Below are 17,476 nucleotides of genomic sequence, written 5' to 3' on the forward strand. Positions count from 1 at the left end.
AAATATCGATCTATCTGTCACTCATAAAGTCACTCTGGGGACAAAACAAAAAATTACTTTGCATTTTCGAATTTTTCCGTAGAAATGCAAAAAGAAAATTGTAAAAAAAATTGTGGATTTTTCTTCCGGATTGAATGTTATTATATTCAACATATACATCAACAGTGCATTATAATCTCTTTTAATGACAGGTACGTAATGTTGTAATTATTTTCATCCTGTGTCAATAATTACCAGCGAATGATTTTTAAACAGTTTTTTAACGATATATACCGAAAATACTATGGGTGCCTTTTTAGACAAGTCAAGTTTATTTTTGAATCTGCTATTTTTAAGAACTCAATATGTTTGGAATATTTATTTTTATTAGTGTTGCTATAAGAAAGGAACATATGTAAAGTATGCATGTAAATTATTTTGTTTCGCCGTCGTCGTCGATTCTTCTTGTTTTTTTTTTCGACTTGAAAAACTGATACAACATTTTACAAGAATTTGTGAATTTTCGATTTTATTAGGCAATAAAAATCTTTCAACGCAGAAACTGTGGAACAATTTTTTTTACCTAAAAGTCTCTTAAGAATTTTTATTGCAACTTACTTTTTCTTTAAGATGTTTAAATCCACTAAAAAATTTTATACGGTCAAAATATCTGTTTTCTATTTACCAGAAACACTTTAATATGGGTATTACTTAAAGATAATTCGTACCTCCATTCCGCCATATGTTGCATTTCCTTCAGAGTGAAGGTCAATTATATAATCATCTGCCACACCAATGACTGTGTACGTAATATTTATAATAATACGAAGTGCTGTATAAGTTTCCGTATTGTAGTGATTGTGCAGACCTTCGTAGTTAATTTCAATTTTTACACAAAAAATAATTATTTTCATTCCATGTCATCTGTTATCAAAAACGACTATCAATGTAGAAGATAATTTATGGTCTGTATCAAACACTATACTAGGTGATATTTTAAGACCAAATAAAGTAGAGTTTTCCCTAGTCTTAATTTTCACTTACGAAAAAAGCACTAAGTTTTCTCTTCGTTTACACTTTAAACAACAGAAAAGGGGCGTGGTTTAGCAAAACGGAGGCAAGTAAGGTTGTAAAAGGAAATCAAGCCTTAACAGTTAGTTTTACATTTCATAAACAAATTGCCAAACATCATTTTCTGCTACCAATGATGATTATATACTGAAACCATTTACATTTTCTGTTTTATCTCCAACAATATTACTCGTATACAGCTTACAGCCTGGAAGTGTACTTCGTAAGGAGGAACTACTGAGGATTTTTTCGAATAAACATTTTCACTCGAAATATTCCCTCAATGCTAGAGTCTCCAAGTATGTTCAGAGACGATGTGAAAAGTCTTGTCCCATGGAGTAGAACGAAAAATTTGGAAAAAAATATTTGGGTCGCTTATATCATCTTATCTCCATCTATAGAACTATTGGCCTGTGGTAAAGTAGGAACAAAAGCTAAAAATAATCAAAAATAGACGAAACTTTTGGAGCAAAATTACATCATCCTTCCGTTCGCTTTCGAGACATTAAGTCCATGGTGTGTCGAAGCAATTCAATTCATTGATATTTTAGGAAAAATGGCAGAGCGGTCAAGCAAAAATTTAATTGGAACAGCGAATTGGTATCGCAATACAGCTTTCGAATACTGCAAGCGTTACGGGCGCTTTCGGAGATTGTAAAAGGTTGGGCAAAATATTTTAGTTAGTAAAATTTTCTCAATTTTTGTTTATCTTTCTTTGCCAGTGCGCACAAAACACACAAACATTTATTACAAATTATGATCGCTGATCATTGATCGGCTGTCGATACATATATTCCACATGGTACCGAACCAAAAACCTGACAAAATATTCCGTATTGCAAACTACGATTCAAGCTAAATGGATATACATAACATAACTTAAGCTCTAATTTGAGCCAATAATTTAAATAGTGGCAATAAAATTGAATTAATTCAATGAGGTTAAATCTAGAGCTGAGATGTGTGTGCACTGCACGTATTTATGAAATTCGTGAGACATTCAGTTTATTTAAGTTAATAATTTGATTGACTGCAGTTTCTCAACTAAATTTATAGGTTAACTGCAATCATATTTGAATTACTCTAGTTGTTTGTGCAAATTGTTTATACATTTTAACGGAATTCGTTCGACGAGAGAATTTTAACAATGAAAGTTGATTGACTAACTAAAAATGATTTAAATTTAAACGAGCGAAATTGCGTGCATATATATACATAATCTCCCAGTCAGATTCAAAACAACAAATATTAATGAAAGATGTCTATTTTTTTGTGGTATGTATACGGATGGATCTCCCCAAAAAAGAAAATTTTGTTTCCAGAGATTTATAACTTTTTCCGATTCGATGTTTTCTTAGCCCAAAAATAAAGACAAAATTTAAAACCAATTTGTTATTTCAACCAAAATAATTAGATGTATATAATGCCGAGTATAATGCGGTGTAGCATTCGTTCAAATGAAAAGGAAACATAATGACATTTTGTACTTGTGTTACCGATGCGTAATATAGCGGAAATGCAATAGATGTATCAACAAATTAATGAACGGAAAAATGTTTTTCACGTGAAGGAAAAATTTGTAAATAAATTCCGTTTTATTTGTCAACAATACGGTTAATTATATGTATATGTATAGTATAAACTGCGGGTTGGATGTGCATATATGCATCTCTTGATATAGATATCTATGTCTGATGGAACACAAAAAAATTTCGGATTTTTTCCGTTTAACTTAAATATAAAATGGGAAGTAGAAGAATGTGTCAACGGGAAACAGACATACTGGATAATTGCAGCGCTATTAAGTGATGTAATTGGAATTTTAAACGGTAAGTCTATCAGTCAAAGTTTAGTATTCACGTGGAACTCATGAACCTTTTCAACACTTGTATGTACAGAGTCAAAAAAAATACTTTTTTTTTGTTTCGGAGGTTTATGGATAGGAAGTACTTATAATGATGGTATACCAGGTGTTTTATAGGGTTTTTTGGTTACCAGCTAGAGAAACACCCTGTTTCATCAACTTTTTTTTATTAATATAATCGAAAAAGACGTAAGTGGTAATCGAGGTGGTCACTATATTTGGGTTTGCAGTCTTAGTGCTAAAAAAATGTGACAAAAAAGTTTTGGGTAGACTAGTAGACTACTACTTCCAATCGACGTCCTGTTGGAAACGACGGACTGGTGGCAGACCTTTAAACTTTCGTGTACGTAGTAAATTCTTCTTTATTTTAGGAGTGTAAGGGATTCCTAAAATATAAAAAGTTTGACGTGATCCATGGATCGGTGTTCGCGCTGAAATGTTTTAAATCCGTCCGTGTAAAACAACAAGAATTGAATTAAAATAAAATGAACAGCAACAATCCATTACTGTGTACGTTTTACTTCCTGTGCAGTGTGCCTAAATACAACAATATTTTAACATGTTAATGTTATTGTTGTGGTTTTTGTTTTATTAAATAATATTTTATATACTCTTCGATTAACCGGACTCACACGATAAAGAAATAACATCCTAACTGATGTTTAAAATTCAAAAATAGAAACTCACATTTCCTGTTAAACGTTTTCTAACACGCGCGATTATATATTTTTTGCATCTTGAGTTCATAAATTATATGCGCATGCATTATACACACACACACACATTGACGAATTTAAATTTTAAAATTATAAAAAATAAAAAAATATAATTAGATATGTTTGTATATCAACACCAAGTCTTGTTGGGCTGGAACTTCATTTCTCAAATCAGAAAAGGAGAAGCTGAATGCTGACATAGGAAAATGTAAAAGTTTAAAGTATTCTTTGGAAAGTAAATACTAGGCCCAACCTTTTGGGCGGGTCAGGTCCCTTGATTGACGATTTCAATAATATATTTTTTGCAACAAGTGACGAAAAGTTGGACTTTCCATTGCCTTTATTGCGAAAAACGTTGTTTACAACTCGTTGATAAATGTTTTTTAAGGCACACGATGTGTATTGTCACACTCGGCCTCGAGTAAGCATTTATCACTCGGTTGTATAAATAACTATTCAATGCCATTTTATTTTCCATTCTCAAACTTCCGAAACTTCACAAATAACTGATATAAAACCTTCGCCTGAGTCCAAATTCTTTGGAAAAGTACTTTTTGTGTTCTCAATTTTGCAAATTCCAAATCTTAGAAGTATGAAAATATACCAGTATCCTGTGTTATCCAGAGTTATAAAAAGGTGATCGAAAACTTAATACGATAGGTGTATCAGTTGCCTCAAAAAATATAAAATACAGATTTAGAAGTAATACTAAAGACTACAGATTTCTAGAACTTAGACGTTGAAGGACCCATATGGAATGATCAGTTTATAGGAACTGACCTCTAATTACCTCAAGATTCTTGAGTCAAGAATGACATAAATCCAGAAAAACATGAAAAAATCCGATAAAAATGCGATAAATCTATAGGTTAGAGAGCTGGCAAGACGATGAAACATCAGGAAGGTACTTAAAACGAATGTTATGTATATAGTACAGTTAGTTGTCACCATTTAAAACACTTCTGGTGTTAAATCGTCGAATTAAAAGCAATTTAGTGCAAAATAGGGTTTATTTTGACGTGTTTACAAATTCGGGTGTTGAATAGCATCCACAACATCCTGAGCTAGTTTTGTGACTAGGATTCAATTCTAAAATGATGTGGACAGGCTATTCTTCTAAATTCATCAGCAAAAATTAATTATGCGTCACTATTTTGCTCAGAAATAAATACTAAATAATGTTGGAAAATATCAGTGTTAGGAACCGTGGAAATCTTGGCTTATCACGGTGGGGTTGAACAAAACTTAAATAGAGTCACGACACCACCTCTGATTTTTTTTTATATTCTTATTGAGGGACTCGAGTACTATAAGTAACCACATTCAGTTCGCAAAATTTTCCAGCCGTTTCGGAGAACCGGCAGTCATGGCCGTGCGGGACCGACGAGTCAATTAGAATACAGATTGTTATCGCAACGGATAGAGGGACTAATTCTAAACTAATTCGTATTGAAATGGCTCCCCTCGACAACTTGACCACGTAGCTACAGACAGCTAAAGTCGAAAATTCGACATCTTTGAATGGTGATATGTCCAAGACGAAGAAAGTTTGATAGATATTGGTAGAGGATTCCATGCTCTATTAAACGCCGAGAATGGATTTTACAAAATTTGTCTGAATTGTACAATATTTGAAAAATTTTATTTTCACCATCCCCGGCGAAACTAGGACTCATCTGCAATACACAGGTTAACCCTGTCTGCAACAAAACGATTATGCCTGATCAGCTTGCAGTCTAAGCTTTACAACGATACCACACTCGCCTCACAACAAGTATCTGTTACGACATTTTGTTTGCAGCAAGGTCACTCTACGACGAAATTTTCAATTTACTATCTATCTTCAAGTGCCCGTTCCTTTAGAATGAGTGGAATTGTTATGCATTCTTCATTAATAAGTGGGTGAGTCGGTTAAAGCGAGGCGACTTTTTCTGACAAAAGGGGCAATTTTAAGCTAAGTCATTGGATCTGTGTAGCAGCAACGTAGATTCTTCATCAGTTTTTGCTGCGGCTGCGTTAGCTGTGTCATTCGAATAATGCCGTTACGACGGTGTTTGTTAGTGAACAGAAGATATAGTATTGGGCCCAATACACTTCCTTGAGGTACCCAAAATTGAATATATGTTTGAGATCTGAGTACGCTGCTTCATGTTCACGCTGAACGTTCTGTCTGCTAAAGTCTGCTTAAGATCGAAAAAAAAGTTACGAAAAGCTCTCAAAAGCACCGTACATCTTAGCAAAGCAACTAACCTCGAATGTGAAGGTAAGTAAAACAGTTGGTGTAGCTCACAATCAAACGATATATACAGCGGTTCATGATATAAGATACACTCATTCCTCGGTCACTGCGCAACTCGCGAGAAACAGGTGTATTTTAAGATATAGTAGAGTGTGTTTTGAAGTGACATTATCGTGCCATTATACAACAACATTAGAGCGATACGAATAAAATAAGTTCTTAAAATTGTTAGTTTTTGCTCTGAGTTGTTGACTATTGACTAAGCATCTTGATAACAGCTACCTGTGTAAATAAAATCGTTGTTCTTTATCGAAAACAAATTCTACAGAAAGCTGATAAGCCGCTGACTTGTGATGCATTTATATGTCAAGTTATTATATTTTACACAAAGTGACTTTGAATCAGTATAGTTTGAAGATTCAATTAGAAGCGTAAAGTTCAATTGACCTATACTGACACCGTAAACAGAAACAACGATGGCTTTAAAATTCTGTGCAAATTTAAATTTTCTTTTCACTGAAAATGCAGCGCCGATTTTAGACCGCTTTCGGTTAGCAAAATTAGCGGGTTTTCGTGCTGTGGAAAATAGTTTTCCACTTGATGTTAGTGTTGACGATGCCGTACGCGTACAGAAAGAAACCGGACTGGAAGTAGTGTTGTTGAACATTTGTACAGGTCTTTTGGACTGTGATTTGCTTATTGTATTTAGATTAAATTTGAAAAACAATATTCATAGGTTCCTTACAAGGTGGCGAAGTGGGATGCACGTCTTTTCCAGATAAAGAGAAGGATTTCAAAGCTAATCTGCTACGTACAATCGAATTTGCAAAAGCATTGAATTGCAAAAAGTGAGTAGAACTTCCTGAAATTAAGTCATTTTCTCATCACGCCACATCAAACATCAGAATTCATTTATTGGCTGGAAAATTGCAACAGCCCCCAACGAAAGACAATCACATAACGTACCTGAAAAATCTGAAATATGCAGCTAGTGTGTTATCAGCTGAAAATATAACCGGAATTATTGAACCAATTTCGAAGTACGGAGTGCCTGGATACTATCTGAACAGCTACGATGACGGTATTGCATTTAATTTGTGCAACATTTTTTTCGTTGAATCTTATCAGAAATCATATTTGTGCAGCTGTAGAGATACTGGAAAAGGTCAACAGTGCAAACATAAAACTAATGGTTGATCTATACCATCTGCAACATATAAAAGGTAACATTACCCACACAATTCAAGACCTAATGCCATTGATTGGACATATTCAGGTAAAGAAATTTGTTCGCCTATGTCGATACAATCTCAAGTTTCTGTTCAAATAAAAACAATTTGCAGATAGCCCAAGTTCCTGGCCGAAATGAACCAAACACTTCTGGTGAAATAAATTATGAATTCATTTTCAAAGTGATCAAAGAGGCTGGCTATAGTGATTGGATTGGCCTTGAATATAAGCCGATTAGTGGCACAAATCAAGGTTTAAATTGGATTAAAGAATATGGATTTTCATTGTGATAACCAAAAATTTAAAAAATGAGACCCATAAAGTATATACCGAGTGTAAGGTCGGCTTTTTTGATCCCCTTCCGTAAATTTAAAAAAAAAAATTGGAACAATCCACACACTGGATGAACATGTACTATATGAACGGTCCTGAACAATGTTGAATAAATTGTTCTGCTATAATTTCTGAAGTAATTTTCTATTTGACCCCGAGACCATTTTCCCACAATTTCTCTTTTCGCTACGTCCAGCAAGAGAACAATGGGGAAAGTACCACAAAGGTTGCAAATTTGTCCAGAGACTATTTTTATGAACATTTTTCGCTTAGTTCCCTCGCAAAAAATAATTTTGGGAAAATTAGGGATTTTTTGTGAAAAAATCGGGAAAACGTTTTTTCAAAAATATTCACTGAATTTGCCTATGATTTTCATAAAGTTTTTTCTAATTCTTCCATGCCTTGCGAAACAACTTCAATCCACAATTTCAAACAATAATCCACATATAGAACTGTTTATTAAATGTGACAGGACACCAAGACCAGTAAGAATGTAGCTGAAAAGGTAGGAAGATTCCGCTATGAATACATGACCGGAGTCAATTTATTAATGAGTCACTGGAGGCCTACGTGTATGTTTATGTGATTCGACCCAGCAAAACGCCCTGTTTAATAACAATAGTAGTCCCAACACTCGATCGCAACAGACCAACAAGATAAAATTAAAGAAAAGTCTTATCCGTAAGCTTTATCATCAGTTTTATTACTCTTTACACAAAACAAGACATAAAACAATCATTGAAAAACCTGATGATGTTGACATCGAGTCACTGTATGAAAAAACATCTTTTCCAAGTAAACAATTTACCACCAACGTTTTCCAAATATTGTTTTCATCATGTCGCTTATACCTTGTGTGGTACTCGTAATTATTCTACGTTGTGCCGACATTATGTCATCAAAAACAGATCCAATGTTGCCCTTTTCACCGCCAAAATCGAAATCAGTAAAACTTTCCTCCACATCCTCTCCTGCATTTCCATGCAAAATCGGTCCAACATTTCCGTGACTATACGATCCTGCGAAGCTACTGCCAAAGAACGCGCCATTTTTACCTGTCTTTACTACCTTCTTGCTGAAGCTCATAAACGGAATTTCGCCTTCCGCTACATCCTCAGTTGTGGTTTCTTCACCCAAAACATTGCCTGTTTGATCGGATAGATTAAAGTTGGTTTTTTAAGAAAACCTTTTGTCGAAGTAAATTACCATCAGCATCTAAGCATCTAGTAGTTTTCGTAATTGTCTTTTCATCGTCGCTCGGAATTTCTTTTATCTCACAGACAATTCCATTTGGATAATCCAAATTACCACATTTGAAGATGGCGGCTATAGAAAATGGAATTTTACATTAAAATCTTACAAAAAGTTTGGATGGTCATTAACGAACGTTATTAGTTTTGGGTTGATGATTAAAGAGATTTAAAATAGTTGTACAAGGAAAATTATATTGGTAAACCGGTAAAAAATATTCCCTCGAGTATAATTTCACAAAAAAGTTTAGTTCTCGTATTCACATGTAGTGTATACCTTCGGCTGCAAGTGGTGTTTCTGCTTCAGATTCTGGCGTTCCCTCTCCTGTTGCTTCTCCTCCAATTACTGCTGGTTCTGCTCCTTCAATCGTTGCCTCTCCTCCAGTTACTGCTAATTCTTCTCCTTCTATCGTTGCTTCTCCTCCAGTTTGTACTTCTTCCGCTCCAATCGCTGCTGCTGAACTTTCACAACATAAATAGAAAGCCACGAATGCAGCAATGAGAAATTTCTTTACACTCACGTTCATTTTACGATTGACTTTAGGTTGTAATTTATTTAAAACGAATTTGATTTTATTGTCGCGCTTATAATGCAAACTTAGAAATTTAATGCCTAGACGAACCAGTCCACAACCTATAAATACTGTTCATTATTGTTGACACAACTGTTTTTATTTTCTGACTGATGTGAGACTATATTTCAATGGGATAAATAAGTCCATTCTAGAAGCTTCGAAACTTCAGGGTTGGGAAATAATTTTAAGGAATGAATCTAGGTCCAGGAAGCAATAGGTCTCAAGTATGATAATATATATATGATAATCACCGCACAACTATTTAATACTGCAATTGGAGGCATTTGTGTAATAGTTATTTGTCTACCAAGGTATGAAGGCATGAAAGGCAGGCTCGTATTTTCAGATGGTACCTAAGGAACGCTAAAATATTTGACCTGTTTTTTTTCTTCTTAGAATAAAAGAGTTAAAAGATATAGGTATTTAAGTCGATTCGAGGCGAAGCCGATGTGTGCAATAAAATACCGGCATAGCTACCGTGGTAGATACAACGTTTTTCGAATTATGTTGAGCCCTGAAAACTGATCAGCATTTTTATAAAAAAGAAGAAAATTTTTAAACAAGAGCAAATACAGCTGGATAAACTGTACCTATACTATTTTACGTGACTCACAAAAGGATGACAAAATGTTTAGATTTCTTGGTCTGCAATTTTGTTGTACTAAGCTATGAATAATATCATATTATTTCAAGAAAAATCGAGAATTTAGTCATAAACGGAAAAAAACATTCTGAATAATGACAATCCTGATAAGTTTTATTTATCCGCATTTACCAATTAACTGGATCTCTATAAAAAATCAACAAAATTTCACAGAGGCATTCTCAAAGAATCAGTAAATGAATACTTTGAACATGCGTTGGTTGTACTTACGTTTATCAAGTCATAAGTCGAAACATTGCGTCTATAAATCTTAAACATTCGATTTGGTTTCTAGAAAAGCACACGTGTGATACGAAAAAGCCATTATCAAACGACAAAACCGTTTAGATCTCTTAAAACAAAACAAAAAGGGAAATCTTTTTTTGTCAGCAAAATTATTCTTTTTTTGCAGCAAAATTATTTTTTTTATCAGCAAATTTATTCTTTTAGTTAAGCAAATTTATTGCTATTGTGACCAAATTTAATTCTTCGTCTGCAAATTTATTTTTTTGAAGCAGCAAATTTAATCTTATTTTGTCAGCACATTTATTTTTTTGCAATCTGCAAAATTAAATATTTTTTTAGCTATTTTTTAGCAGCAAATTTATTTATTTCTATCAGCAAAGTTAATACTTTTGTCAACAAATTTATTTATTCGTCATCAGCAAAATTAATTGTTTAGTTTAGCTATTTTTTAACAGCAATTCTATTGATTTGCAACAGCAAATTTATTCTACTTTTGTCAGCAGATTTATTTCTTGTCATAAGCAAAATTAATTGTTTATTTTAGCTATTTTTTATCTATTTTTGGTGAAATGGATTTTCATATATGCTTTTCGTCACTAGTGGTGAAATGGACACCAAAACCCAATGCTTATCGAGCAACACCTCTAACCATTCGGCTATTGAGATATATAATCGCAGTGTAACAATTTTCAAAAGTTCATTTTTCGCAGCTGGTTGCAGAAAACGTTGTATGCAACACGTTGTGAAAGTGGTAGTTTTTGTCACATGCTTCGCTCGCTTCGCACGTTTGATAACATTACATCTAGTGACACAAACTACCACTTTTCGCAACTAGCTGCAGAAATTACTATTTCACGTCTTACGTCAACGTAAATAGTTATTGACACTACACGGACAATTCATTTCTTTTTACGAAATGGATACCAATTTTCATTGCACTTAAAAAGCGTTTTAACACGCCGAGCGATCCGGCCCATTGCCCCGGAGCGAAGCGGAGGGCCGCAATGCGAGCCGGGCGCCGGAACGGTGTCGGTAACTTAGGAGTTAATTTTTTTTTCTCGCATCGTCTAATAATTAGTCTGTGTAATTCATTGCCCATAAAGAGCGTTTTAACACGCCGAGCGATCCGTAAACTTAGTTAAAGTGAAATTATTATGAAAGGTGTGCATCCTAGAAATTACGCATAGCGAAATTACGAAGCCCCATTCAAATCGAGGGATAAATGCTTTTTTAGGCACTAGGTGCCCAAGTAGCATTCAACGGTTAAAATTCGGTTGTGCAACTGTTATTACACCGCGGTTATAAATTATTTGAAGATAACCCAAAATAACTAATTAGTTGTCGCAACGTTGCTACAACGTTGCAATAACGGTTGTGCAACGGTTTTTGCCCAGTTGCGAAAGTTGTAAGATTCTAGTAACGAATTGGTTGTAAGACGGTTATACAACGAATTGGTTAAAGTTGTAAAACAGTTGTATGACCGACGTAGGACTTATAAATCACATTTGAAAATTCGATACCGTCTTACTTATTAGTTGTACTACCGTTTCACAACTTTTTCATTTATCATTAAATTCAGCTTATAGCTACACTTTCAAGAACACGTTTTATCTGGAAAATTGTATGTGCAATATTCGTAAATCAATTTACATTATTTATGCACTGAAAAGATGTTTTTATGCACAGCAATTCAACTGATTTTTTTTTAAAATTATTTATTATCATTCATCATTTGGTGCGTAAATAAAGTAAGAGGCACGGTGAATTGTTCTTATTTTATTCACGGTTCGATTTTAGTCAACAATTCAGTCAGTGACTCGTTTTTCCACTCGTTTTTCTACATCTTTGATAATTAGCACCGTATAAATGATGGAATTTGTTTATGTACTGTCCGTTTGACAAGAGGATCGCCACGGTTCAGCAGGGGGTTTTGAACATTTGTTTTTTACACGTTGACACACGTGCTCTTGTCAGATTCAAGATTCTTTTTACGAAGGTTACGCTGATTATACTTTGTGAAAAAGGCCAATACCTTGCAAATATGTCACATCTTGGACAGAATTTGACACTGCAATATCTGCAACATGAAAAAACTAAATGTTCGAAACCCCCTGAAACCCCGTGCTTCCACCTACGTAATATACACAAACTAGGTGAGCCAATCTTAATTTATTGTCTTAATGCCAATTCAACAAAGTTTTATCCATCAATTTTATTGTAAGATACTGTTGTCGACCCTAACTCCTATCAAGAGACCTAACAAATAACATAAAGAAACCTAACGTCGACAACAGCGGCAAACAAAACTAGTGAAATTGATCAATAAAATGTTGATTTACGAATTGGCAATAAGTTAGAAAAATACGACAATTCACAAAGTATTCACAATTTTCAGCACAAACATTCTTCAAATTTCATTGTTTCACATAGTGACATCGTATGAAAACTGAAACACTAAAGCATAAAAAGTGTCTCATAGATAGGTATATATTCCGAGCGAACTTTTTAGCATGACATCTTGATTCCAACTGACGCAAATTTGCAAATGCATTAGTTGCTCAACCGTTTTACGACGAATTAGTGAAAGAGATTTCTTCAACTTATTGGTTCCATAACGGTTAATTGACGAATAAGTTTTTGGCAAAAATTATTTATTCACTTATTCGTTTATTAACGGTTGCACCACTAATTCGTTAAAAATTAAATGATAACGAATTAGTTGTGAAACGGTTATATAACGAATAAGTTATTTTGAGCATAACTTATTCGTTACATAACCGTTGGACAACGAAAAAGTTTGCAACGAATAAGTCATTTTCCAACCGCGGTTATGAAATGCTACTTGGGTGTGTAGATTGTCACTCGATACCGCAGGTCGAGCGTGACAATACACATCGTGTGCCTAAAAGATCTATCACCGAGTTGTGTACAACGTTTTTCGCAATAAAGGCAACGGAAAGTTCTACTTTTCGTCGCTTGTTGAGTTGACGTTTTCGTGTTAGTGGTGTTAGTGATATAATTTTATATGTCCTACTGCGGGACATATGCTGATTGAAGATAGTAATTTTCCTACTTATAAAAAAATAAATTTGCAATTGAAACACTAATAAATTTGCTGACAAAAAGCAATAACTTCGAGGTATTAATTTTGCTGTTCGAAGGCATTAAAAGTGCATATTACAAAACAATAAATTTGCTGACTACAAAGTAATAAATTTGCTGCCAGGGATTTGTTGCAAAAGAATTATTTTTGCTGCTTAAAGTCAGTAATATTGCTGCTCAGAAAGCAATAAATATGCTGTTCGAGTACTAATAAGTTTGCTGAAAATAAGACTAATTTTGCTGATACAAAACACTAAATTTGCTGATAAAAAAGATTAAATTTGCTGCTAAAAAAAATAAATTTGCAGAAAAAAAGAATAAATTTGCTGATGAAAAAATTATTTATTTTATGCTACTAAAAGAATAAATTTGCTGACAAAAAAATAGATGCCAAACAAAAACGGCAGACTGTACGGCTGTCTCCGTTTTTACTTCGTCGTTAATTAAGGACTGAGAAACAACTTCTAAACTTCGAAGAGAATGGAGCCGGAACTATGACAGGATCTTAGTTCAGAGTTAGAGTCGAAAGTTTTAGTGTAAAGATTTTAGAGTATTAACCTGTTACAGACGGCTGTCATCTGTTATCGACAACGACAGCAATAATAAACGACAAGATTTATCTAATGAGGTATTATATAGCAAAAACATATAATAGTCCTATTACTTCTGTCATGTCATACACATGAAAATTTCTTCTTTTTTTAGTAGGGAATAGTCCGGTACAAAACAATCACATAAAATAAAAATCAAAAATGCTGCAAAATTTTGATAAAAGTTTGATTTTGTAAAAATAGTTACCCTGGGTGAACTAGTACAGTCGAATTGAACAAGTTATGTTAATTAGTTAGCCTGAAGTGAAGTCTAAGCTTTATAACGAAACATGTCATGCATGTGTATTTTTGCACATAGGTCGTCCTACTAACAAATTCTAGAAGGACATACACCTTTGGTTACTATTCAATTTAATTCTTCGCCTTTGTGTAAAATGAGTTTCTTAGGGTGCTGCTGCTCCGGTAATTCGCTTCTAAAAGTACACTTACCATGTTACTGCATACGATGTAAGGTATCATTGGAGAGGTGAAGGAAAGTGCATGCCGTACAGACAGTTTTTATATTAAATTGAGATTCTTTGTCGTAGCAGTAGCATCCCTCAATTTATGATACTCCAAAAATACATTCAAACGGCTGAGCGATATTCAAAATTAGTCGGATTGGAAAAAGTAACGAAGCAGTTAGATCAGCTGGGCTGGATGCGAATTTTTAAGTATAAAAAATTGATACACCGTACTAACCAAGTGGCAAGAGCTACCTATACCAGGAAACGGAAATTAGGTACGGAAATGTTGTGCCCATTCCACTTAAAAAAAGTACTCCGTGAGAGAGCCGTTAGAGAGCAAACTGTCAAATAAACAAAGAAAAATTGAAAAGATTCAATTTTGTCTCTCACACGGAGTACTTTTTTTGGTAAGAGGAAACTAAGCATTAATTCATCATGACGAGAAGAATATATTACAATACCGTTGTAGTGTTTGTTGTAGCTTTAAGATGTTTTAAAGAGGAAATTTCGGTGGTAACGCCTAGATCCAGTGGAAAGAAAAACATAAACAAAGTTCAGTGACTTATTAAAATGGGTAGAATTTCTGTGAGGGCCTACATCAATATATGTAACTAAAATAGATATGGCGACCTCCATGACCAGTTCCGTGATGAACGAAATCTTGTTTTGAATTAATTCTGTAGAACATCAAACATTCTATAGAATTTCCAGCCGAAATATTTAAATCTCGTTAGACATGTACTGGCGCACAGCTCATTGATTGCTTCTAATAAAGTTTACAATTTAAAACAATCACAGCAGCCAGTTATTCTGTCTTCATGTCTTACAATTGTTTAACTGTCAACCGTGTGAACAAACAGAATCTTCAGCCATGGGCAAGAAAAAAAATACCGGCGACAACAAGTATTATCCGATCGAAAGGATTTTAAGAAAACGAATCATTGATGGGAAGACGGATTGCTACGTCAAATTGAAAAAGTATCCTAAACAGTATAACGAATGGGTACCGGAAAGAAGCATCAAGCTGTTTAAGACGATTCAACTACAACGCGAACCTCAAAATGAACTGCCCGTAAAAGTCATTGCAGCATTCGAGAATCATTGGTGCTTGGTCCGGTGGCGGAATGGTACAACATCAATGGTACAATTATCAACGCGGCAGAAGTATAAAATAATTGTCGGTGAATTGTGAGATGGACGGGACATTTCAATCGTAATGAAAGTTTTGAATATGCTCTCAGCGATATTCAAACAACATAAAAATTGTGTGACGTTCGTTGTAATGTGGACAGTTTGTATAAAATAAAATAACCGTGAAAACGCAAATTTTCTGTTTTCCAATTTTTCTATTAATCATTCCATGGAAAATTCTTCATGCGAAACTACAAATTTGAAAGGTAAACAAGAATCCTATCGCGATATGAAGGAAAAAATTTGAGGACATAAAGCAAATTAGGTGAGCTTGAATATAGTCATACTACTGCTTGTGTCATGAAATTTTCTTTTTGTACAGGGCAGACCCGAGATTAATAATTGACCATTATAAACGACCAATGTATGTCTGTTTATCTATTTCTCTATTAGTCGGTCACAAATTGCGATCACTGTGATCACATTTAATTATTGGGTAATTTATGTTAAAAATTTGTGTTTAACTAGGTCCCACCTGTTGGGTGGGTCACATCCCTTGACTGTTTGTCTGAGCTTCTCAAAAGTATTTTTATTGGCAATGATTTATTGATTCATTTCAATGAAATGTAATTTTGTATGTTGATGGCCACAAAAGTCTCTCATTGATGATTTAATTCTGTTCAGTTTCACTGAAAATCTTCGAAACTTTGTATATAAAATGCCATGGTAAAAAATGACGTATGTTTTCAATAAAATTTGAACTCGCTTCGCTCTGGCCGCAAACTTCTATTTATTCGGTTTTGTTTACAAGGCAAAGTCACCTAAGAAGAAAAATACTATTGAAATTGATACAAAAATTCTGTTGGCAACATCAGCTTGTTCGTTAGACCAACATAATCTATCTTAGAACCTAACCTCATATCAGGAATTAATTCCATTCTCCACCAAACATTTTTTTAAAAATCGGTTGAGAATTACTCCAGTTGTCGTGTTAACAAAAAGCAGAAAAGGCTTCTTTCGAGAACTACCACCAGATGGTTGAACCTATACCACCCATGTTTGAACTTAACCTGAGGATTTCAATACTTCGTCAAATAAAAACAAGTTTTTGAAAATCGGTTGAACCTTGCTCCAGTTATCGTGTTAACAAAGAGCAGAAAAGCCTTCTTTCGAGAACTACTACAAGATGGTTGAACCGATATCGCCCCTTTTCGAACTTGTCTTGAGGATTTCAATACTTCGTCGATTAAAAAAAAGTTTTTGAAAATCGGTTGAGATTTGCTCAAGTCGTGTTAACAAAGGGCACAAAATATTAACATTTAACGTTTTTTCATCACATTTCCATACATTTTCAATCATAGTGAACGTGTTACGTACGGTGTATTTTCTTTTGTAAAACCCATGACTTACAGTCAAGGGAATTAGTTATTTTTGGATCGAGGTGGGTGGGGGAACGAGAGTTCATGAAAAATTCGGGCAGTTGGACATTGTATTTGAATTAGGGTTTTAGGTTTATCTCTGGACCTATGTTAGATAGAATATTGGTTTCTTCGGCAAAGTCTTTTGTTTAGAATTACGTAGAATAGCTCTAGAAACTCATTTTACACAAAGGCGAAGAATTAAATTGAATAGTAACCAAAGGTGTATGTCCTTCTAGAATTTGTTAGTAGGACGACCTATGTGCAAAAATACACATGCATGACATGTTTCGTTATAAAGCTTAGACTTCACTTCAGGCTAACTAATTAACATAACTTGTTCAATTCGACTGTACTAGTTCACCCAGGGTAACTATTTTTACAAAATCAAACTTTTATCAAAAATGCTGCAAAATTTTAATAAGTCACTGAACTTTGTTTATGTTTTTCTTTCCACTGGATCTAGGCGTTACCACCGAAATTTCCTCTTTAAAACATCTTAAAGCTACAACAAACACTACAACGGTATTGTAATATATTCTTCTCGTCATGATGAATTAATGCTTAGTTTCCTCTTACCAAAAAAAGTACTCCGTGTGAGAGACAAAATTGAATCTTTTCA

At 34.1% G+C, this 17,476-nt stretch overlaps 2 protein-coding genes across 3 annotated transcripts; one reads left to right on the plus strand and one right to left on the minus strand.

Moving 5' to 3' along the window:
- The first annotated feature begins 5,978 nt into the window (after positions 1-5,978).
- LOC119070571 (putative hydroxypyruvate isomerase) lies at positions 5,979-7,438 on the plus strand. The gene is made up of 5 exons (XM_037174977.1): positions 5,979-6,544; positions 6,606-6,717; positions 6,775-6,950; positions 7,015-7,145; positions 7,213-7,438. The coding sequence occupies exons 1-5, from the start codon at positions 6,346-6,348 to the stop codon at positions 7,387-7,389; spliced, it is 795 nt and encodes a 264-aa protein (XP_037030872.1). The 5' UTR covers positions 5,979-6,345; the 3' UTR covers positions 7,390-7,438.
- A 671-nt stretch (positions 7,439-8,109) lies between these two features.
- On the minus strand, positions 8,110-9,299 carry LOC119070572. Of its 2 annotated transcripts, XM_037174979.1 has the most exons (4): positions 9,117-9,299; positions 8,960-9,056; positions 8,639-8,758; positions 8,110-8,577 (listed from the first exon to the last, which is right to left on the minus strand). In XM_037174979.1, the coding sequence occupies exons 1-4, from the start codon at positions 9,207-9,209 to the stop codon at positions 8,237-8,239; spliced, it is 651 nt and encodes a 216-aa protein (XP_037030874.1). In that variant the 5' UTR covers positions 9,210-9,299; the 3' UTR covers positions 8,110-8,236. The 2 variants fall into 2 exon arrangements, with proteins under 2 accessions (XP_037030874.1, XP_037030873.1); XM_037174978.1 differs by having other exon boundaries at positions 8,960-9,299.
- Between the last annotated feature and the right edge of the window lie 8,177 nt (positions 9,300-17,476).

The sequence above is a fragment of the Bradysia coprophila genome, assembly GCF_014529535.1.
Source record: "Bradysia coprophila strain Holo2 chromosome X unlocalized genomic scaffold, BU_Bcop_v1 contig_98, whole genome shotgun sequence".
NCBI classification, from domain to species: Eukaryota; Metazoa; Arthropoda; class Insecta; order Diptera; family Sciaridae; genus Bradysia; species Bradysia coprophila.